Source organism: Panthera onca, chromosome F2 (genome assembly GCF_046562875.1).
Source record: "Panthera onca isolate mPanOnc1 chromosome F2, mPanOnc1 haplotype 2, whole genome shotgun sequence".
Taxonomy (NCBI): Eukaryota; Metazoa; Chordata; class Mammalia; order Carnivora; family Felidae; genus Panthera; species Panthera onca.
Genome location: NC_138356.1, coordinates 54,684,121 through 54,709,467, shown reverse-complemented (window position 1 = coordinate 54,709,467; position 25,347 = coordinate 54,684,121). Strand labels below are relative to the sequence as shown.

Sequence of the window (25,347 nt, the reverse complement as noted above, 5' to 3'; positions counted from 1 at the left end):
GCTGTATGTGGCTCTGCAGCTATGCTGAGGGACAGGGAAGGGAAACGAGGCCCCTGGATGGCTGAGACAGAGACGCATCTCCATGAATTCTACCTTTCACAGAACTGCTCCAAGAAGAGGGAACAGTCTCTCCCTGTGTTTTAGGCATTCCTCAGATTCTGCCAGCTGCCTCCCAGGTTGTTTGCCTGCCTTCTTTCCAGGAGCAGGGTAGAACCTTCAGGGCTTTATACAAGCCATGCCCACATACCTTTAAAACTCTAGTCTTCCAGACCTGCTGGTTGCAAAAACTCACGAAAATCAGCCCCTCTGTTTTCCTAGGCAATAACTTTGAGGAAGTGTTCTCCTCGTGCTTACCCCTGTGTGCTATGCTCTCTCTTGCCTTTCTCCATGACCAGGGCTCCCTCCTCTCCACAGCACCTCCACAGTGATTCGTTTCTCTTCTAACCCATGTCTCTGCACCTCCTACTTTCTTTCTCCATGTGGCCTCTCTGTCTAGTTGTAGAGTTTGTTCTGTCAGTCTTCAGGTTGATTTCTTGGGTATTCAGAATGATTTGACAGTTATCTAGTTGTGTTCAAGGGACACGATGAGTCTATAGCATCTTCCTATTACGTTGCCATCTTAGATCCCCCCATAATACTTTTTAATTTATAAAATGAAATAAATAAAAAGCATTTCTTCTGTTTACACCAAAAGTATGATTATAATCAGCAATTATGAAGTTATTGTTTACTTGGTAGTAACAATACCAATATTGTAGTAACAATAACAATAACTTCAAATTATAAATTAAATCACTGTTGTAAGGCCAAGTTGAGAAAATGAAGTAGAGAAGTAAAATAATTTGTCCAAGGTCATATGGATAATCAGAAGCACACAGATATTATCTTTTATGATGCCTGAACTTTGGTTTGTTCCAATTTTCCTATAGCATATTTTATACTGATCACATTTTTTTACAAATGTGTAGTAGCATATCAAGCGCAGTCTATACACTTATATATTAATGATTTGTAAAATATAATCTAAATTACATTCTACACTTCTAGAACTCTTACTCAAAATTTTAAGGCAAGCAGGTGTATTTCAACAGAAATAAATGTCTGGTAGTTTAAATGAAAGAATCTATAATGTCAAACTTATAAAAACAACTTGTTTTATAATTACAGTGTTGGTCAACAAGCTTTTTCCTTTTGATTTAAAAAAATGTGTGACATAGAATGATAGATACATATGCTTCCATCAAAATACTGCCATTAAAATTTCTTTGAAGTTTCTTTTCCATGAACGTCAAACATCTGCCTATCAATCATGCCACATTATAGCTGAAGTTCTCATGAGTACCAGAAGCATCTGTATGGCTTTTCTAACATAACACCCCTGTCTGCTACCACTTTCTTAGATTCAGATGAAAGTAGAATGTCAAATGGGGAAAGAGTGGGTGCTGGGATAGCCCTGATCCTGTAAGTTGAAAGATCATCTTCAGATGATTCTGATGAATTCCTTCTATCCTTGAGAATTATGGTTCTACCATTTTGTTGTAGCTTTTCTAAATGCAGTTATAGGTGAGAAATGTGTTAACAAAACAAATTGGGACAAAGATTCTCTTGGCTCAAGGGTTCTCAAAATTCACGTGGATGAGAATCACCTAGAAGCTTGCTTAAAACAGAAAGTGCTAACTTTACCCCCATGGGACGTTACATGTTAGTCTTTGCTGAATATTTGCTGAATGAATGAATGCATATAGCAGGGACTATTGGAAGCCAATACAGTAGCAAAGGAGATCACTAAAAATGTGGACATTTCAAGGCATGTTAATTACATATCTATTTAAAGAACAGCTACTTACCAAGGTGAGTGTAGGAAAGGGTATCATTGAGAATCAGAATTTTCTGGTCATGCAGGACTTTAATGATACTTCTAGTTTCTGTCTGGTGGAAATCATAGCTTGTAGTTGTTATCACAATCTCTTCTCCCTCCTTAGAAAAATTCAAGTGCCAAATTCAAGAACAATCTTCAAAATAGGTTTCTATTTCTTAATAATAACTTTTAAAATTCTAATTTAATTTATATCTGATTAGCAACATGGTATTATCGGAAAGAACAAACATACATTGAGGTCTCTAAAAATAAATATGCTTGTGTTTGATATTAAGAATTCTAAATTATGATTTATCTCAACATCTCCTCAAATTTAATTCAGTCACTAAATAAAATCACAGGCAATATACTTTTAAGAAATTAAATAGATCAAAGCAAATATATTCATATTTACATTAAAAACTGGTCAGTACAATATTCTTAAATTTTGCCAGTTTTTTTAATATAATTAACTATTACTTGATATTCCTGAAATATGGGAAAGACACACATAAAAAATTTTTTTCCATTCAAAAACTTTCATATTTTCCTTTCATAACTAAAGATAAATAGTGTTCTTTATATATTCTGAAGGACCTTTAAAATCCCAATTTTTAAATGCCTACTATCAGGTCAGCTTCTGAGTGCAAGTTAATGCAAAATATATGTTTCTTATCTGATCAATCCTATGGAAAAAAAATGTGCATGAGAATAAAAAAGAAACCTTTGTAAGTTGACCCCCTGTGTGTATTCAGTTCCCACCACATAATATTTCCTGTACCTGCCAATCCACAGCATCCATTAGAGATAGGACTTTGGAACCAGCCTCTGCAGTTTCTGAGAGCTTAGTTTTATATATTGAACGTGGAAATCCATGAAGATCCAGCTCACCAAACACCCCTGAAATAGAAAAGCTTCTATTTATTCACCACATAGTACTGAGTTAGGTGCTAAGATAAAATGAAACCATTCATTTTAATAAATGATTGGATATTTTAGAATGAATGGAATGAAGTTGGATATCTGCTCAGGGTTATACAAGATGGCTTTGGCTCTTTGAGCCACTTCTAGGAATCTGGTCCATAGAAATTAAAGCCAGCGCACAAGGATACATGAATGAGAATGCCCACCATAATCCTAGAAAATATTGGAAAAATGGAATAAATCTAAATGTACATCAATAAGAGAATGATGGAATAAATTATAATATACTAATACATTAGGGTAATATGCTATAAAAAGACAGAGTGTTATCTGTAAATATTGACGTAGAAAGATATCCATAACATGTTAACTGAGAAAGAAAACTGCATAGGAATATATTTAGTTTGACCATGTTTTTGTAAAAGGCACAATACTATAACCACAAATCAATATATGCAATATGAATGTACACATATATAAAGAACATGAGAAGACATGTAAAAACTGCTAATTTTTTACATGATACTAGATACTAGTTTCCTCATGATGGGGTAGTATTGGAAAGATGTATACTTTTTCTTAATATTTTTTATTGATATCGTTTATGTTGTTTGAAATGTTACTTTTGAAACAAAAAAATAAACACATAAAAGCAAGTTCTTTTTAAGATGGAATTTGTCTGCCTTGGAACACTTACCAGTGGAGAGCTGACTCCTTCAGTCAAAGCCATTTTTTATGCCCCTATTTACTGATGGTCACTGTTTAGAAATTGTATGGCAAAGCGACTGCAGCACATGCTTGTATGTATCTTTCCAACAGATATGCAGCAGTGTTAATAAACTTGGTTATTAATCATGACCAAATAAACCCTCTCAGTTCCTTTACTTTCCAGGCTCAGATAGGAATACGTACAGCCATAAACATCCAACAGGAAAGTATAAAGTTCAGCAACAGTTGTGACTGGATAACTGATGGCAGTCAACTGATTCACAGATTATTAACACTATAAGTAGAATAATGTGTAGAAAAGTTACCTTTTAAGGGAAAAGCACTAAGATATGAGAAAGTATGATTATTTATAAAAAGAGACAGTTATAAAGAAAACCAGATTGGAGAAATAATACACATATGGAGAGATTAATGTTAATTTTGCAATGAATTATATTTTGGTTTCAAATACGCACATCTATACCTATTTTAGTGTGACATGATTTATTTAAACATTTTTAAATTTATTTTTATAATGCTTTACTATAAATAAATGTCTGTAAAGTCTTCTGATACCATAACATCATGAACTGGTAAGTATTTTAGTGCCATATGTCTTAAAATAGATTCTCAGGGCACCTGGGTGGCTCAGTTGGTTGAGCGTCTGACTTCAGCTCAGGTCATGGTCTTGTGGTTTGTGAGTTCGAGCCCCGCATCGGGCTCTGTGCTGACAGCTCAGAGCCTAGGGCCTGCTTCAGATTCTGTGTCTCCCTCTCTCTGACCCTGCCCCGCTCATACTCTGTCTCTGTCTCTCTCTCTCTCTCAAGAATAAATAAACATTAGGGGCGCCTGGGTGGCTCGGTTGGTTAAGCGTCCGACTTCGGCTCAGGTCATGATGTCACGGTCTGTGGGTTCTAGCCCCGCGTCGGGCTCTGAGCTGACAGCTCAGAGCCTGAAGCCCGTTTCAGATTCTGTGTCTCCCTCTCTCTGTGACCCTCCCCTGTTCATGCTCTGTCTCTCTCTGTCTCAAAAATAAATAAACGTTAAAAAAAAAAAATTAAAAAAAAAAAGAATAAATAAACATTAAAAAAATTAAAAAAAAATAGATTTTCAAAACTGACATGATACTTTTGGTATCTGGAAATACATACCTAAGACCTTTGATCCTTGATTTGGTCCTTCTGGAAGTGCCCAGTCTGGAGTAGAATGATTTCCTCTAAGAACAATCTGTAATTCTCCTTTAAAAGGGTTATCTTCCCAGCCACCAATCAATCTACCTCCCTGCAGTGAAGCAGAAAATTGTTAATACTTAAAAATTGGGCAGAAAAAAATTTCACCCATAAAAATGGAATTAGAAAGATACCGGTAGCCTCCTCTAGTAAAAATGAATGAAATTTGTTATACAAAGAACAGTATTGTATCTGGAAGCGACCTTGATTTAACCCTGTCACTTTGGGATAGGCTGCTTAAATGATTTTTCAAAGTCGGACTTACTAGCTACTTATTGTCAGCACTGTCTTAAAGCTGAGACCTGCTTAGACCTAAACTAGTGCTACTGGACAGATGACGTTTTATTTTAGCACAATATGACATATATGAAGTACACTCCTCACACTTAATTCCAAGCTGTGCCCATTAGGAGGCCTCATTGTTTTGTTTTTTCAAATTTTTATTTAAATTTTAGTTAACATATAGTGTAATACTGGTTTAAGTAGTAGAATTTAGCGATTCATCACTTACATACAATATCTACTACAAGTGCCCTCCTTAATGCCCATCATCCATTTAGCCTACCCCCCACCCATCTCCCTCTGTCAACCCTGTTTGTTCTCTTAATGGTTTGTTTCCCTCTCTCCCTCTTTTTTTTTCCCCCTTTCCCCTATGTTCATCTATTTCGTTTCTTAAGGAGCCCTCTTTGTTGATAATAATAGCTACTACTAAATGCTTGCTGATTCTCTGCCAGGCATAATGTGTAAGGCTTTACATACATTATATCATTTGACCTTTACACTAAGCCCATGAATTGCTGTTATTATTCTCACTTGATAGCGAGAAAACTGTTGCTAAAAGCGGTCAAATAACTTACCCAAGGTTCCCAACTGAGGTAAGGACTCAGTCGTACCTTTAATTTACCTCAAAGCTCATGCATCTAAATACTAAAATACTGCATATCTTTAAAGCAGTAAAGGCCTAGTTTTAGCAAAGAAAAGTTACTACTACTTTTATTTTCTTAGGACACTTAACAGCTTTTTGGCTAGGCCATTCTTTTTAATTAACAATAAAAACTGACAGAACAATTCAACCAATTATACTGTTACATATTCAAGACAGTCTGAGCTTTATGAGAGAATGAGGTGATTGTTCCAAACAACTGAAATATTTTTAGTAATCTTCTCCTGTTGTCATAATTCCATCTATGTCCATTCATTTTAAAAAACACTGTTTTCTTAAAAAAAGAAAAGGTTTATGGGGCGCCTGGGTGGCTCAGTTGGTTAAGCGTCCGACTTCGGCTCAGGTCACGATCTCGCGGTCCGTGAGTTCGAGCCCCATGTCGGGCTCTGGGCTGATGGCTCAGAGCCTGGAGCCTGCTTCCGATTCTGTGTCTCCCTCTCTCTCTGCCCCTCCCCCATTCACGCTCTGTCTCTCTCTGTCTCAAAAATAAAATAAACATTAATGTTAAAAAAATTAAAAAAAAAGAAAAAGAAAAGGTTTAAATTTTTTATTTTTTTCCACAACTCCTGGAATCGGATTCTCTGGTTGTTGGAGCAAGTTGTGGGTTTAGCTTTACCTAACAATAATACAAATATTCTACGTAGGATTAAAAATGGGCAAACTTCACAGTAAAAACTAGCATAATTACTCCCTAAGGAATGTGTGGCCACCAGTTTAAAGGGCAGCAGAAATATATTGGACTTATATCATAGGTTAGAGCCAGTTGTGTTTTTTATTCACATCGATGGAACATATGTTCTTATAATTTTTTTAATGTTAACTTATTTGAGAGAGAGAGAGAGAGAGAGAGAGAGAGAGAGACAGAAAGCGAACGGGGAAAGAGCAGAGAGAGAGGGAGACACAGAATCCGAAGCAGACTCCAGGCTCTAAGCTGTCAGCACAGAGCCTGACGCGAGGCTAGAACTCACAAACTATGAGATCATGACCTGAGCTGAAGTCTGACGCTTAACCGACTGAGCCACCCAGGCACCCCTATAATTTTTTCAGTAAACCTCCAACATCCTAGAATTAGACTAATAAAGGTATAAATTGTAAGACCCTTCCTCCTACCTGAAGCAATATGTAGGTAGCATTTAGAACAACTTTTCTGTAAGAAGACTCTGCAGCTCCCACACTGTGTTTATCTTCCAGTTCTAGAACTCCCCAAATAATGAGACTTTCCATTGGCGGAATATCTGTGTCTGCTACAATCCATGTTCCTATAAAACAATGCTTTATTATGAGAAATATAACATAATCCATAAACTATTGCCTGTAGATACAAACAATGACAACCTTATCAGTGAGCCCTGGTTTTGAAGTTTGCAACCCTTTTTCCACACAATGACTTCTTCTTCTCTCTCCCAGGAAATGTTATCCTTAATCTTCAGGTTGAAATCCACATAAAACCCAGAAGGCTAGGTCTGGTACCCAGGACACAATAATAGAATCCATCTCTTCACATTTGCTCTTTCCCCAAGGTGTGCTGCTTAAAGGTGGAATGTAACTATTGTCGTATCTATCCTAACGTCACATAAATATAGGCATTTCATTTACTTACATTTATATACTTACCTTCAGGAATAACCACATTTGCCCCTGGGTGAGGTATGGTATAATTATTTTCTCGAGATGATTGCCAAAAAGAATCATTTGACCATAAGCTGAAAAGAGAAGAGAAATGATTCCATTAAGTACTATCTCTATATACTTAATGACCATCTCCTTAGGGTGTACCACTATAATAGATGTTTCGGGGATGACAGAATGTAAATTAGAGAATTTATACATTGTCACTAAGCAGATGAGCTGATAGGTGCAATTGGTAGGACACTTAACACATATGATTACATATACAGCTTTTTTTTTTCTCCATTGAAGAAAACTTCCTTTCCATCTACAATCTGAATCACTTTTTCTCCCACTAAATCCTCATTGTAATACCCTCATTTTGGCTAAGATGTAAATTACTTAATTTCCTTATAAGATTTCACATGACAGAAAGTGAAAAGAAATGTATCCTGGGGCACCTGGGTAGCTTAGTCAGTTAAGCACCCAACTCTTGATTTCAGCCCAGGTCATGATCTTGCAATTCATGAGTTTGAGCCCTGCAATTGGGCTCTGTGTCAGCATGGAGCCTGCTTGAGATTCTCTCTCTCTCTCTCTCTCTCTCTCTCTCTCTGCCCCTCTCTGGCTCACTCTCTCTTTCTCTTTCTCTCAAAAAATAAAATAAAATATTTTTTTTAAAAAGAAAAGGAATGCATCCTTTGTCCATTTAAAGACCCTTACATGTGGTGCTACTGCATGGGGAAAGGGGAAATAGGATATGGTCAGTTAGATTCTGTGAAGGGAGGGATGGAATTGGCGATGTGAATTGGCAACGATGAGTCAATGAGGTTAAGCCCCTGGGCTGGAGTCAGGGATGGTAGGTGTACAACCAGAGTGAGGGTTATGTTAAACTGAAATAGATATAAAAAGTGCTTTGGGGGAGAGGCAGTCTCCTCTTTTCATCACTATACTTTCCAGAAACCACCTCAAGTCCAAATTGTTGTAAAGAATATTATTATAAAGTTGATGATATTTTCCTACTGGAAAACATTCACAATCAGTGGTTGCTTCCTTAACTAGTAAAAACTTTAAAAATTCTATGATACTGGGGCGCCTGGGTGGTGCAGTCGGTTAAGCGTCCGACTTCAGCCAGGTCACGATCTCGCGGTCCGTGAGTTCGAGCCCCGCGTCGGGCTCTGGGCTGATGGCTCGGAGCCTGGAGCCTGTTTCCGATTCTGTGTCTCCCTCTCTCTCTGCCCCTTCCCCGTTCATGCTCTGTCTCTCTCTGTCCCAAAAATAAATAAAAAACGTTGAAAAAAAAATTTAAAAAAAAAAAAAAAAACTGTACTTGTAGTATACATTTGAATTACTAATTTTATCATTAAGAAATGTGTTAATCAAAAATTCTGTTATAAAAATTTGTTTTAATAGTTTTAAAAGTGAGGTTAGCAGCTAGACTTACAATAATACATTATTCTTCAAGAAGCAATTTTAGGGAAGGTTTGTTTAAGGTTGTATCTTTCTAACTAAATAACCTGGCCAGCATTGTACAGATTGGATAATTGATTTTATCTAGCTCTTCTCAAGATTAATAGCCTTTCATTCTCACCCCTACCAGCACTATACCATGCATTTTATACATTCTTCTTCTTACTGCCCATTGTTATAATCAATGAAATGAAGCCTAATACTTCTTAAACTAAGCATATGTGTGTTGAATAGCTAGAGCTTTACATCCTAATCTTGAGGTACCAGCTCTGGATCAAGATTCTGTTTGTTTTTACTGATAGCATTATCTGCATAATACTAATTAACAAATCCAATTATAGCCATTTCTAGAGAGAGCAGAACTCATACTATGAAAGGGAAAAACCCTTATATAAGACTTATTCACGTAGCATAACAACATATTCCTCTATCACATCCTGGTCTAGACCAATCTAAACCTATTATGTGAGTCATAATGAATATTAATTAAATTTTCAACTATTTTTTCTACCCTAGACTACATAAGGGCTTTTTGGTCAATAACCCTGATGGCCCATGTCTCTTACAAAGCTCTCTAGAGTCTTTTCATGAGCCTTACTTCACTGTCCCTCTGTAATGCTGACAGAGTAGCAAAAGTGGTCTTTCCAAAATGCAATTTGGAGTATGTTACTTCTCAGCTGAAAATCATTTAAAAGCTTCTACTTCTTAATACTAACTGCCTGCCTGAGCTGAATGGTCTGATGTCTACCTGTTTCCAACAATATTTCCAGGCTACTCTCCTCTGCTCACCAGGGTCCAGCCATGCTGATTTTCTCTCTGTTCCTAGATATACCACACTCTTTCCCACTTCAGGGCCAAGATGCTTCCTTGGCTTAGAACACTCCACTCCCACCCTTCCCATGGTCTTCTCTTCCTCACCCTTTGGCTCTCAGCTGGAATTTCCCATCCTTTCTAACCATTCCACCCAAAGGAGGTCCCTGTCATGTTGCTCTCTGTCCCAGCCCCTAACCATTGCCCTTATAACCTTTATTACAACTTACATTCATGTGCTTTATGTTCTCTTTACTTTTTTGTTTCTTTGCTTTCTTTTGTTGGCATCTATCTCTTTGGATAGAATGTGAGTGCAATGAGGGCAGGGACCACATCTTTGTTGTTTACAATGGACTCCCCAATGCTCAGCACAGTGTCTGGGGCATAGCAGGTGCTCAGCACATTTTTTTTTAATGATTGGGTTAATATATAAACAAATTCAATTATTCTTTTTGTATAGTAGCTACTGTAGTATGTCTATATTTTGAAATGTAATTCACCTAATAAGAAATATTGAGGCATACTTGATGCATAGTAGTAGGCTCTTAAGTGCCCACTAAATGTTAGCTTTTATCATCACTAACATTATTTTTATGATTACTTGTCCATAAAGGACAAAAATAACATAAAATCAGGATCATACCTTTAAGGGTCTTAAAGGCTAGTACAGTCATCACATACTAGTTCCATGATGTATGGTAATTGCTATAATACAAGGTAGAGATGACATTTCACATGAGACATAAAGGTAAAGGTCTATGTAAGTTTCAAAGACAGAAAAATCATTTTTAACTAGGAGAATGAACATACATTAGGGAATCAAACATTTGAACTAAAATAAGTTGTATTACAAGATTTGGCCATGATAGTTATTCTAGACAAAGAAGACATGACCTGCTAAGAAAGCATTGGATTAATGAGGAGACTTAGTTTCTGGTGCTATTCTGAAAGTGTCATCAAAAGTTTTGTGAAGTCGCATAATTCACTAAAGGTCATTGGTGCCCGCTTTCTCACATATATAATAAGTGAGTTGGCCTAGCAATCCATATCTAACATTCTGCAAGTTTGAGATTACCAGTAACATTCACACATAATTTTTGTGAGACATTTCCATTTTCTCATCAGGGTGGTTATAAGGCCCAAGTGAAGTAATGAGTGTGGACATGCCTGGTGACTTACAAGGCATTGTGTAGGTCCAGGGCATTATTTTCTCAACCAAGAGTGAGGTGTGAAAACCATCAAGTGCTATCAAAGGTATTAACAAACAAAAGGCCTGTATACTTATATGTGGCTGGTCGCTTCCTGGGATTTGGTTTTCTTGATGGGGGATGTACAGGAAAGCAATCCTGGAGAATGCAGCAGTAAGCTTGGAAATTAATAATAACATCTTTCACATCAGGATCCAGGGTCCCAGAAATGGGCTGGCTCTGCTGAAGTTCATTTCTTCCTGACACTGGAGGTGAAGGAAAGTATTTTAAATTAATATGATGATCAGGGCACCTGGGTGGCTCTAGTGGTTAAGTGTCTGGCTTCAGCTCAGTTCCTGATCTCAGGGTTCATGAGTTTGAGCCCCACATCAGGCTGTCTGCTGTCAGTGTGGAGCCTGCTTCAGATCATCTGTCTCCCTCTCTCTCTGCTCCTCCTCCCATTTGTGCTCTCTCTCAAAAATAAATAAACATTTAAAAAAAAATTTAAAAACAGTAAATTCATAAGATGACTAAAGAACTTGAATGTAGACAAAACCATGGCAACTTGAAAATATTCTTTAGATAGTAGCTTGGTAGAGCTCAAACGTATGCAATACATATGGAAAAATTCTGATGAAATGCACATGTCTTATTGAGAAGCAAACTGTCTTGACAAAACAAGTATTCTGGAACTCAAAATGTATTCTTAAATATTTATAATTGCCCCAAATAATAAAATAATAAAAATGGAAACGAAATATTTGACAGCTTCCTTTGTACTCATTTCCTCTAATTTTGTGAAATAAATGTCAGGGCCATGTGTAACAGTGTTGGTGTTATCTCAAACATAAAATGTAAGTTCTGGGACACCCGGGTGGCTAAGCCAGTTCAGCGTCTAACTCTTTTTTTTTTTCAACGTTTTTTTTTTTTATTTTTTTTATTTTTTATTTTTTTTTTATTTTTGGGACAGAGAGAGACAGAGCATGAACTGGGGAGGGGCAGAGAGAGAGGGGGACACAGAATCGGAAACAGGCTCCAGGCTCCGAGCCATCAGCCCAGAGCCTGACGCGGGGCTCGAACTCACAGACCGCGAGATCGTGACCTGGCTGAAGTCGGACACTTAACCGACTGCGCCACCCAGGCGCCCCATCAGCGTCTAACTCTTAATTTCAGCTCAGGTCATGATCTCAGGGTTGTGGAATTGAGCCCAGTGTAAGACTCTGCACTGAGCATGAAGTCTGCCTGAGATTCTCCCTCCCTCTCTCTCTCTCTCTTTCCCCCTCTGCCCCTCTCCCCACCAGCTCACTTTCTTAAATAAATAAATAAATAAATAAATACATACATACATACATAAATAAATAAATAAATAAATAAATAAATAAAATCGTTAAAAAATTCTTGTAAAAAATAAAATGTAAGTTCTTAATTCAACTCAAGGCTCTTTTCTTTTCTTTTCTTTTCTTTTTCAATATATGAAGTTTATTGTCAAATTGGTTTCCATACAACACCCAGTGCTCATCCCAAAAGGTGCCCTCCTCAATACCCATCACCCACCCTCCCCTCCCTCCCACCCCCCATCAACCCTCAGTTTGTTCTCAGTTTTTAACAGTCTCTTATGCTTTGGCTCTCTTCCACTCTAACCTCTCTTTTTTTTTTTTTTTTTTCCTTCCCCTCCCCCATGGGTTTCTGTTAAGTTTCTCAGGATCCACGTAAGAGTGAAACCATATGGTATCTGTCTTTCTCTGTATGGCTTATTTCACTTAGCATCACACTCTCCAGTTCCATCCACGTTGCTACAAAAGGCCATATTTCATTCTTTCTCATTGCCACATAGTACTCCATTGTGTATATAAACCACAATTTCTTTATCCATTCATCAGTTGATGGACATTTAGGCTCTTTCCATAATTTGGCTATTGTTGAGAGTGCTGCTATAAACATTGGGGTACAAGTGCCCCTATGCATCAGTACTCCTGTATCCCTTGGGTAAATTCCTAGCAGTGCTATTGCTGGGTCATAGGGTAGGTCTATTTTAATTTTTTGAGGAACCTCCACACTGTTTTCCAGAGTGGCTGCACCAATTTGCATTCCCACCAACAGTGCAAGAGGGTTCCTGTTTCTGCACATCCTCTCCAGCATCTATAGTCTCCTGATTTGTTCATTTTGTCAAGGCCCTTTTCAACATAAATTCAGTCTCTAATCCTTTCACTCAGCAAACATTTCTTGATTCCTGCTATATGCAGGACACTGTATGGCATATTTGCTCATTAAGCTATTTTTCTCTTCCTTTAGACAAAGCATTAGATAAAAGAATCACTTCTGCCCAATGAACACATACCCAAGTAATACAGAGTACTTGTGTTTGCTTCAAGGTGCCAGTCTCCATTCTTGCTAGTATTCCAACTCAACGGATTTGAAGAGCCATTCCTCATATCAAGAACATTAAACATATCAGGATTTTGAGTGAAGTTATGAGATATGATTACATAGTCTTCTTCCTATAAAAGTTTTCCCCCAAATATGATTTCTTTTATATGGTAATATCCTACATAATATACATTAATTTTGATGACATATAGATACAGCTTATATTAAGACCTAAGTTGTGGTTTTAGTTTGTCATTTTGCATTCATATTTTGTTTAGTAACATTTACACATTTATGGAAATAATGCTAACTATATCCTAAGGCAACAAAAGTCTTTCTCTCTCTCTCTCTCTCTCTCTCTCTCTCTGTATATGCATACACATACACACATATCTAGAGAATATTTTATTTCTATAATGTTTGAAACATTTAAAACAATGATAGGTATTGTTTTTGGCTACACGTCTGTAGTATAAGTAGAAGAATATGAATCCCAATTCAGGATACTGTTTACCACCAGAGGTGGAAAGTGGGGGAATAAGATTAGGGTAAGCCAAACAGGGGACTTCCATTTTATCTAAAAATATTTATTTTTTTTTAAAAAAATCAAAAGTAAATATACACAGAATGTTAGATTCAGATAGATCTAGGTGGTAGGCATAGAGGACTTGGCCTGTTGTTTTTTGTGTTTGATACATGAAAATACAAATTATAGGAGCACCTGGATGGCTCAGTCGGTTAAGTGTTCACCTTCAGCTCAGGTCATGATCTCGCAGTTCATGGATTGGAGCCTGGTGTCAGGCTCTATGCTGATAGCTCAGGGCCTGGAGCCTGCTTTGGATTCTGTGTCTCCCTCTCTCTCTGTCCCTCCCCCACTCGTGCTCTGTCTCTCTCTTCTCTCAAAAATAAATAAACATTAAAAAAATTTTTAATAATACAAATTATAAAGCCTTTGACTGGTACCTGGAACATCATAAGCACTCAATAAATGCTAGTTATTATTATGGTGATAATAAAAGGACACCAGCTTAGTATTACGGGAATATGGCAGAGATTGTTGACTTCGATTCCTACACAAGGTTCCTTTTTTTTGGCTGCTTAGATTGAGGGTGGGTCATGAAGTGTGTGCAGGTCAGCATGTGAGGCAAGCACCTTCCATGCTGCATTCGTGTTATATGCAATCATAATTATTAGAAGATGAATTTTATAGCTCTTTACCTTAAATCCATAGAATGTTGATGTATAGGATATGTTGGTTATGTGACCTACATCTTTAAAATACCAGTTAATGTGCTTTGCATTTGGAATCAGAGCCATCCATCCAGACATATGAGTCAGTCGTTTCTTCTGAAATGGAACAATGCTTGTGCCTATAGCAGAATGCAAAACAAACAAATAATAGTGATCTCTATCTCTAGAAAATTCCTATTTTTACCAAGAAGTGCAAATGTCAAATATTAGCCAAGTCAACGGAAGTCTCTGAAGAAGTCAACATAGCATTTCATTACTTATATTCTAAATGTCTTTGTTAACTGAAGGCCCCAATGTTTAATATTCCACTTAACTAAAATACAAAATGCTTTCTCACTTAAAATTCTGAACTGAGATGACATCATTATTCCTTAGGGAAAGATAAAATTCAAACATGATGATGATTATGACCACTATGGCAAAAGTGTTTAAATATATTAACACAGTTCTTTAAGTATTATTGGTCTAAAATATAATTCTTTTGAGGAGTCCCTAGGTGGCTCAGTTGGTTAAATGTCTGACTCTAGATTTTGGTTCAGGTCATGATCTCATGGTTCGTGGGATTGAGCCCTGTGCCAGGCTCTGTGCTTACAGCGTGGAGCCTACTTGGGATTCTCTCTTTCCCTCTCTCTCTGTGCCTGCGCTGTGCGTGCGTTCTCTCTCTCTCTCAAAATAAATAAATACATAAAAATTTTTAAAAAATATGTACTGTGTTGCTATTCTTTTAAGAACTTAATTCTTCAGGATGCTTCATTTGCAGGGCATGTCAATATAAGTTCTAATTCTTTATTAGATTTCCTGTATTTGTTGAGTTAACAAAATCTGAGTAACAAGTACTAATGGAAAGATTTGATTTAAAGCTCTTAAGGATCTAGGTTGCCACCAGACTTACCATGAACAGTGGCCATGATACCCTAAATTTTGTGAACAACAAACTTGGGACCTAAACTACCTGTTATGAGAAAAAAATATTTAATTTGGTAATTCTTGTTCATGAGAGAGTGCCTGACAACTTCAGCTAAAGATTTGAAAAGAATTCTTACAATGTAAAGAAGAGATCTATGATTAATTGCTTACATTCTATTTTTTCCATTCCCTTCCCTCTCTCTTGTCATCTCTGATTGAACTTTATGCTAAATTTGCAAACTCTTCCCTTATAAATTTAGGAAGAGGAAGCTACAAGAAAGACTATAAAATAAACTCTCATCCTTTTTCTTTGGAGAATGAGGCAAAAAAGTTCCAATATTAAGGAGGAACAAATTCATTAATTCTTAAGCTTGTTAATTAGCACTGCATTTAAAAAGGTCATGAGCAGAGACCCTGAAAACATACAGTTCCAAATGACCTCCAATGTATGAGAAGAACTATGATGATTTCAATTTTATTCAGTGAGTATTTATTCCTCTCTCTTCCTTAAGTGCAGTGTAGACTCCTCAGGCCTATTGATGTTGGGGGACCAGACACTCATAACCATTTGAAAAGTGCTAGCTGAGTGAGCCTTGCCATCTTGAGCCTCTGGTTGCAATGCAGAGATCCTGCCCCAGGGAGCTGGCTCTCCTTTCAGCATGTGCTCTGGAATAAACACACATGGAACAACCTGAATTCAACTGTTGGGGAGGAGCAGAGCCCACTGGTTCCTCACCTTCAGGCAAAGCATCCTAGCCGAGCACAGCCAAGATCACCCAACCCCCAGTCCTCAGACACGAGAGTGAAAACAAATGATTGTAGATTTAAGCTATTAAGTTTGGGGACAGTCTGTCAGGAAGCAATAGCTGACTTAGATAAGAGTTCATGAAAATCATCCACAACCCCTAGAATTTGCTCTATGTTTGGCAGAACCAACCTCCACCAAAGTTTTTCTGATGCATGGAATTATACTTTAAGCTGAACTTCCTTCATGATTGTTTTGTAACTAAAACTAATTATCATTTTTAATAGTTATTTTTGTTTTCTTAATTTTTTTTCAGATGCATTCATTTTCAGCATGTTGATTTTAAGCATCTTGGACTGAAATTTGAAATTGATATTTAAAAAAATAGTATCATTAAAAGTAAGTGTCTCAGATTAATTTGCCATCTGGTCTATAGTATCACTAACAGTGTCAAAAATTAATTTGCCATCTGGTCTAACTTTACATATGAATTCATAAAGATATGTATATTCATACATATATACATAAAGATACACACATCACCATGTATAAGACCCTTTGATAAAGATATCTAAAGATATATGTAAAGTTATATCAAATCTTATTTCCCACTTTTCTAGTATATTTGTTGAACTTTTGATTCGTTTAGTATATATATAAAATGAGAACAAGTGATCTTTTTTTTTGTTTTTAATTCTTAGTACTAAGTAATTTTATCTGGATTTAATGGAGATAAAATAAAAATAGTCAAATTTGCTTGACTATGAAAATTGATTTATTTTTTATGTCACATTATAAAGGAAAATACCTGGCATGATGTTTTCTCTACTCTGTAATTTGGTCTGGGTACTACAACTAATTCCATTGTAATTCAATGCTTACTGAGTCTCCACTATCGCAATGTCTTGTGTTGAGCTATGTGGGTGACAGAAAGATAAATTTATAGATCTTGCCACCAAGGTGTTCAGTTTAGTAATTAAATAAAAATCTTTATTCCTGAAAGGATCAGACAAAAAGGCACAGAGAGACTTCACAAGAAAGCTATAGTCTCATAAATTCAGAAATATTAGACTTCTTAAATCAAAAATAAAAACAAACGGGGCACCTGGGTGGTTCTGTTGGTTAAGCGTCCTGCTCTTGGTTTCGGCTCAGGTCATGATCTCACTGTTTGTGGATTTGAGCCCAAGTTGGGCTCCATGCTCACAGCATGGAACCTGCTTGGGAGCCTCTCTCTCCTTCTCTGCCCCTCCCCCACTCTCTTCCTCTCTCAAAATAAATAAACTTTTAAAAAATGAATAATAACACAAATAAAAACTTCTAAAATCATCGCTACCGCCACCACCACGACCAAAAAACCAACAATGACAAAAAACAAACCCTAAACTACAGACTCAAAATGTTTAAATATTACTACTGAAAAATTGTTAAAGGCATATATATTTTTTATTATGCTGTATATTTAAAATAATTTCCTCAGGGTGGTTTGTACATCTCTGAGTCCTCTGGAAAATTATCTTAGACCACGTTTTATAAAAAGCCAATGTTCAGTCATAAAGTATTTGAAGATATGATTAAAACTTTTATCATAAGTAACTATTTGATAACATAGTAATGGGAAATATTAATGTGTTATCTCATCAGACAAAATAGCTTCATTTGCTTTTGGTGTTTGGTTCCTTTTTGTTTTAGCTTCTCAGTTTTTAATCAGAAGAAAACATTCATAGATACTTTGCTTAAAATATTGTTTATTGTACCACAGTCTCTAAAAGTTTAAGTGATGTTGCTCCATCCCAGACATCTGGTAATCACAAGAAAAGGAATGGCTGCTGGGTTCATGTCTTTAAGCCACTGAGATAGTGGGTATAACCATTACCCAGAGAGTTGCTGTATGACCTTTTCAATTCATAGGAGGAAGAAACTCTAGTAGGAATGTTTTAAAAGTTAAATATAATAGCTGATAACATCGTAATAAATTATAAAAGAATTGCTTCGTACTTACTGTTTCCCCTGCAGATCTACTGTCCACTATTCTTCATGAGTTTGGACAGTGGGGAGCAGAGGAAGAAGAGAGGCAGAGAGGAATGTGTAATGAGCTCATTAGTCCCCTGACTCTCTCCCTGTAAGGAAGTAAGGGGTTCTCGGTGGGCTCCTGCATCTCTCGACCAAAGGGCACATTCTCATTTAACTTGTTTGGCTGGTGCAAATGCCAGAGGGATCATGAATAATGACAGCAAATTAATTCAACCTAGTCAGGTAATGATGTCAAGCTCATCTGATATTCCAGGTATGATATCATTACTAAAACAAATCGGTGAACCAATAATCCCTGGCACCTGGGTGTACAGCTATTGACCTAGCAAATGCCCCTCCAACCCATTTCAATCAACAAATATAATCAAAAGGCTCTGCCTTCACTAGCAGGGACAACAGTGTATTTTTACCGTCTTGCTCCAAGGACTATGTCAACTTTCCTACTCTCTGTAGTAATATTATCTGGAGGTTCCTTGAGCAGCAGAACATCATGCTGGTCCATGCATTTATTCCATATCCTCACATGCCCATTTTGGGTGGTTTTTTGTTTCCTGCCTGATAATGACTAATAAAAATATTATAATTTTTCCATGTTCCAAATAGTGAGTGACAACTCAAAAAGATGATGATGAAAATAGAAAAATATTTAAGTTACTAGTTTAAACTATTGTATTTCACTTACCAAAAGAGTCTGAGAGAACCACATCCTTTTCAAGCAGAGATACTGGAGAAGGCTTGTTGAATGCCAAACGGTGGAAGCTGACTGAGGCATCACAGACAGCCCCAGGGAACCCGATGCTCCACTCGGCTTCTTGTGTGCAGTGGGAAGGGTCCAGCAATGAGCTGTATGGAATGACAGTGTGTCCTCTGTGACCTAGGAGATGGACATAAACAGCATGTTTCCTGTATCATGTTAGAAAACTAAAAAAAACCAACAAAACCCCAAACTGTCTACAACATATAGCTACTGTGACCCATAGTACCAGTAACAAAATCTAAAAGTCCTGGTAATTTATTTTTTTGGCATGGGGTAATAGGACCTCATATGGAAGCTTTGCAGTGGATTCTTTGGTTAGGGAGATTATTGTAGATGTAGATGAAACACAGGATCTGAAGAATCCATGAGAGCCAAATAAGGATGGGAAATAGGATAAGTAACTTACTCAAGGATACACAGAAGGATTCAAATCCAGGCAGTCTGACCATAGAGCCTGTACTCTTAACCAATGGACTGCCAACTACCATTAAATACCCAAGCTGAATGAATTAAACTAATAAAGGTTATACAAATTTTTATAAATGAGAATCACCCAAATGTTCTCCCTCTAAAAGCCACATTTAGAACAACAGTCAAAAGTCAACAACTATAGTTGAGAACTAAGTCTATTTGAATACTGAGATGAATCTTTTTCCATCTTACAAAGTCTTTCAAAAGTAAATTGTTAATATCTGTAGATTTACTTGTCAATGATCTCTTAAAGAATTATGCAGAATCCCACACATAATCCTTGTGATCTTATTTAGACAAATATATCATTAAAATGTGTACAGATACTAAACTGTAGAAATTATGAATAGTTACAGAAAATGTGGCATGCTCTATGTTGAATTTTGTACTACAGTTAACATATTCTTTGAACTAATTTCAAATTCAGAATTTAGAGTGGTAAGAAAAGGACTGGGGCGCCTGGGTGGTTCAGTCAGTTAAGTGTCTGACTTTGGCTCAGGTCACGATCTTATGGTTTGTGAGTTTGAGCCCCACATCCTGCTCTGTGCTGACAGCTCAGAGCCTGGAGCCTGCTTCAAATTCTGTGTCTCCCTCTCTCTCTGCCCCTCCCCTGTTCGCACTCTGTCTCTCTCTCTCAAAAATAAATAAACGTTAAAAAATAAAAAAAAAAAAGAGGAAAGAGTTAACAGTAGCCCTGTAACTTATTCCTTTCTTTTACAGTATTTTAGCAGGATATTTCTAGTTTGCTTATATTGCTTATGTAAATAAACCTGGAATATATACATTGATGGGGCATGATTAGCTTAGAGAATTTGGGTAATCATGTAAACAGTTTCTTATCTGTATAATTAACTGAATATAAAATGAATAAGCAAAAAAATTCCCTTTGTGGTCAAAGTTCCCATAAATATTCCTCAAAATTTGCTGTTAATCCAAACCAAAGTGCAAATGCAAGAGGAAAAAAAAAAGGATAAAGGATATTTTTAAAGGCTACACCTGACAATTTGGGCTTCTTCCACAAAAAGAGTGTCTCATCTGTGCCTAGTGCTGACCCATATCTTTAAATCATTGCCAAAGTTTGATGCTGGGTAAGATCTGTGACTCATGTGAGTCTGCTTTGACAGTTCAACTCTCTGTGTAAACATAAACATATTTCCAATGTATATTATCAGAAATTAGAATATAACATTACCTGTAAGTGAACCATCAACATCAATCAGTACCACTTCATGTTCCCATCGAAAGCCAGCCTTGTTTGGTGTGTGAAAATACTGGATGTCAACAAATTTTGCACTCCAACCTCCACATTTTTCATTACAAACTCCAGTGATGGATGTCACTCCCAAAGCTGCACAGTTGGGACGGTCAAAGTTCATAAAGTGTACAGAAGATACAGTCAAGCCTTCACTAAATGGGAGAACCAGGCCTTTCCTTGTGCAAAATGCAGACCCCATTTCCAGCTCATCAAGATGCCCAACTATTTTTGCATTTTTAATCACTGCTCCATTGGTTTCACCCCATCCCCCAACATATGGAGCCAGAATCCTCTTGGTCTCGATTCCAGCCTCATAATTATTTACCATCACAAAGTTATGGAACTGAAGGGCTCCTCCATTGACCCATTCAGCTCCTTTTTCACAGTTCCAAGTAGTAAGTGAATTAAATATCGCAGGCACTGGCACTGTAGAAGTACAAGATCCTGTTTGCATGGGGAAATATTCTTCAAATATCCATAGTCCAAACCAGCCTTGAGAATGAACAGTGTTGTTAAAGAATTCTCCAAGAGGAACTCTTTTTTGGCAAATGTTTCGGTCATAGGATGGCCCATCAGGATGGTTGTTCATTCGGTACCAAAAGCCAAAGTGAGTGCCTCCAGCAGCTGCATTGTGTCGTATGGTGTTGTTTGGGTTGGTTACCCAAAATGCAGCTGGGGTCACATCATCATTCAAAAGACTAGTACTTTGCTGCACGAAGACTGCCAAGTTATATTGCAAAATATTGCCATGTTCAATACCATCTTCTATAAAAAATGCTCCTCCCTTGATATCATATATAATATTCCACTCAACCAGCAGGTGATGTGTGTTATGGATAGTAACCGCTCTGTTATAGGCCTGGTGAATTGCACAGCCTCTTACATAAGATGTAAATTGCAAATCTCCGAGCAGGTGCCAATGAATTGGATATCGCCCCAAGCGGAAAGCCTGGCCAGCATGGAATATCTGTCAAGCCCAGAAATCATAGCTATTTAGTGATACACAAAGACTCATAATTTGCCTGGCTTATATTTTCTTGTTTCATAACAATCTCCAATTTTACATTAATTATTATCGATACATTTATATCTGCCATATTATTAATGTTTATCCTTCAAATCTGTTATTTGACCTTCAATCCACATTGTTTTATTCAATATATAACAGCCCATACTTGTTACCAAATGAATGAATGAACAAAAGCCATCTTTGAATCTTGTTTTTCACCTCAATCTATTACTAAACTTCCATGTTTGGCAATATAAAACCTTTCAAAGACTTATTTTTCTCCTTCACTCTGATTCTTATATAATAATAACAAATATTTCTTGAATGTTTACCGATTGCCAGATATTGTGCTGTGTCCTATATGCATGATCAATCTTTACCACAGTCCTACAAGGTAGCCATTTGTCACCAACTTCACTTTACAGATGAAGTTTACGATGGCTAAGAATCTTTTTCATGGTCATAAAACTCCATTTAAACTCCATTAAAGGTGGTCTGATTCTAGGTTGGTGCTTTTATTAACCACTGTGCTGTGCTTTCTTTCAGTAGGTCTATAATCCATTAATTTAATACAGAGGATACCAGTGTGTGGGAGTGCGTGTGCAAATGTGCAGGAGTAATATGATCCCATAATGTTAGAAAAAATATTAGGGCATCTATTTATTTTCATTTTTCATCTAAAAATAAAAAACTATTACTAACAATCAATACACAGATTGACCCTGACCTTATTTAGTCCATATCTCAGATGTCACATATGTGTAACATATCCTAGAAAGAGGGAGATACAGGTGTTGCCTCTACCACCCTCAATACGTTGTTTGCAGTCTGGGTGTCTCCAATTTAATAGATTTACGGATTTTACTATTCCTCTCTCTCTCTCACACACACCCTCTCTCCCTCCCTTCCTTCCTTTCATCATTTCATCCTTCCTATCCTCCTCCCTTTTACTGAACATCTGATAAAAACTGTGCTAAATTTTGATTATATAGACTGAATATGAGTAAGTTACAGAGGGGCTCCTAATCTCCTGGGGATAACTTGCGTATTCATTTTTTCACATATTGGTTACATTAACAATCAGTTGAGAACCTGCTGTATGCCAAGCACAGTTTCAGCTACAGGACAATCAGTAGAAAACCAGAAAGACAAAATCTCTGAACTAACTGAGTTTATGTTCTAGGGAGAGAGATTGAAAATAGATATATATATGTCAGGAGCTATGAGTAAATGAAGGAAAACAGGTTTGGGCAGTTATCTCAAATAAAGAGAGTAAGGAAAGGCCTCTCTTAAGGGAGGACATTTGAGAAAGACACCTGACCGAAATGAATGTGAGCCATACAAGCATTTGCTGGAGGAGCATTCCAAGCAAAAAGAAGAGCAAATGCAAAGAACCTGAGACAGAAATGTGCTTGACAAGGAGGCCCATGCAGCTAGTATGGCATGAGCCTGGGTAGAGTCACAGGAGATAAAGTCAGAGGCCAGCTGGGGGACAGATCGTGTGGGTCCTATGGGAAGGACTTGGGCTTTTTGTTTTAGGTGTAATATAAAGCCATTGGAACAGGGTGCAGCAAGATCTGATTTATACTTTAAAAAGTTTATTTGGCTGTGGCATGGAGATTCTATTGGAGAAAGGGTGGAAGCATGGTGATTAGTTAGGAGGGAATCATAGTAGTCCAGGTGAGAGGCGACGGTGGCTTGGGTGAGGGACTGGGTGGCAGTAGTGGAGGGAGAGTGGATGCAGGTCATTATATTTTGTAGGCTGTGTGGGTAGAACTTGCTGATGAATTTTATGTGGGGTGTGAGAAAAATAAACAAAATTTTGGCATGATTTAAATGGGTGACTAATTGGGTGTATCAAAATTGTCTGTTTACTTCTCTGTCTCCTCTACCAGATCATAAGCAGCATCTGGTCAACAGCAGGAGTTCAGTGCTTAGTCACTGCCATGGATAACTTTTGGCAAACCACTGTGATTTACTAACAATGCGTCTTACCTCTACGTATTCTATTCTTCCAGTTACCATGCTAGCACCAGGGACAGGAGCATGAAACATAATGCAGCCTCCAAACTGGTCACTTCCTATCTCTTCTCCAAACTTTCCCTGGAAGCATGTCTGTGTAGCAAATTCACCTTGAAAAATATTTTTTAAGATATCATAAAGAAAAACCATGGCAAAATCCTCTAATTATATAGATCCCCCATACCTAATTATACCTTTTTATTCATACATAATTTTAATCTCATCCTGGGATATTATTTGCATTCACATCATTTCCTCCTCTAGAGAGTAAGAAAGGTAAGTACCTTATCTCGTTCACCTTTGCATTCCCTAAGGTACCTATTTCAGCATTTTTCAAAGATACTAAATAAATATTTGACTGGTTAAATTAATACTAATAAAGATATTTTTTTCTTACTATCTCTGAAGCTTTGCCCCAATATTTGGAGATTAACATAATGCAAATCCTATATTTGTATAGCACTAGAATATGCATATTGCCACTTAATTCCTATACCTACAGTAAGTAGGCAGAACAGGAAACATTCTTATTTTAAACAGGATGATATTAGGTTTCATGAACTGGAATCAGAATGTAGGTTATGTGACACTGAATCCAGAGAACCTTTTCTAATATAACCCACTGAAGAAAAGTCTATCTTTAAACCATATTTCTTAATATTTAACTATACATCATATTGTAATGGTATTTTTATTACATAAAAGCATCTATCTATCTATTATCTATCTATATATACACGCATACACACACAGGCACACATATAAGAACTGAGGTAAGCTATGGAATCATTTCTTGTCTAATGACACTTGAGTGGAAGAGACACGTCTCTTCAGGACCAAAGTGATTAACTGCTATTGCTTGACTCCCTGGCCATCCCATTGCCCTGTCCCCGAGATCACAGAGGCCTATGTTGAGGTGGAGTCTCCATCAGCCTATATCCTAGAATCATAACAATGAGCATATTGGACACGTGCACATGAGTGAGAAATAAACCTTTCTCATTTTAAAGAGAAATGCCATTTGAGGTTTATTTAGTACTAGAGCATAACCTAGTATTCTCTTTCAACAGCAGTTTTTAACTGGGGATGATTTTTCTCCCAGGGAGCACTTTTACAATGTCTGGAAACAATTTACAAGCTGACACACTCAGGTTGCTAAAATTACCAGTGTCAAATCCATCAGGACATGCTGGAATTTTGTGATTCCACTCCATAGTATCAGATCCTCTTATTAAAATATTCCTTGTGAGAATTCCAACTTCCGCTCTTGCTTCAAACAGAGTTCCATCAGGAAGTGTGACAGTGATTCCTAAGTGTGTGTAATTCAGCGGGTCAGTGAGCACTACGTTTGTGCCATCAGCAGATACGGATGCAATGGTGCGTTTTTCATTCTCTCGTTGACCGTGTCTGTAAAAATTTCAACAAAAAACCTTTCCAGATTAATTTAAATCAACATAATCTTGTTTCAGTGCATTTTTTTTATGCTCTCTGAACACTCCATCTATAAACTAGGAAATTTTTAAATGTCTTACAATATTCTGAAGAGGAATTCGAAAATGGTGTTTAACTCTTTCTTAGAGTGAGCAAATTTTATAAATGCATTTCAATTAAATAAATATGTTCCCAGCGCTGCAGTTGTTTAGAGAGAACTGGACTAATTCCTATAAAGTATTCAAATAAGCCATTCACTTAAAACTTTGAAGATCACACTCAGTGGTCCTCCACTGCGAATGATTATATCTGCCCATGAGACATTTGGCAATGCCTGGACACATTTTCGGCTGTCACAAATGGGGGTC

At 37.0% G+C, this 25,347-nt stretch overlaps 1 protein-coding gene across 4 annotated transcripts in view; it reads right to left on the bottom strand.

The window, feature by feature from the left end:
* Window positions 1–25,347, bottom strand: part of PKHD1L1 (PKHD1 like 1) — a 159,335-nt gene that overhangs the window by 47,865 nt on the left and 86,123 nt on the right. For all 4 annotated transcript variants that reach the window (XM_078441749.2, XM_078441751.2, XM_078441750.2 and 1 more), the window contains exons 47-58: window positions 24,714–24,955; window positions 23,522–23,658; window positions 20,455–21,484; window positions 18,717–18,908; window positions 14,320–14,471; window positions 13,073–13,232; window positions 10,829–11,000; window positions 7,277–7,365; window positions 6,773–6,921; window positions 4,642–4,771; window positions 2,640–2,758; window positions 1,848–1,977 (exon numbers count right to left, since the gene is read on the bottom strand). In XM_078441749.2, coding sequence (XP_078297875.2) covers window positions 1,848–1,977; window positions 2,640–2,758; window positions 4,642–4,771; window positions 6,773–6,921; window positions 7,277–7,365; window positions 10,829–11,000; window positions 13,073–13,232; window positions 14,320–14,471; window positions 18,717–18,908; window positions 20,455–21,484; window positions 23,522–23,658; window positions 24,714–24,955 — 2,702 coding nt within the window. The remainder of the gene's footprint in view (window positions 1–1,847; window positions 1,978–2,639; window positions 2,759–4,641; window positions 4,772–6,772; window positions 6,922–7,276; window positions 7,366–10,828; window positions 11,001–13,072; window positions 13,233–14,319; window positions 14,472–18,716; window positions 18,909–20,454; window positions 21,485–23,521; window positions 23,659–24,713; window positions 24,956–25,347) is intronic.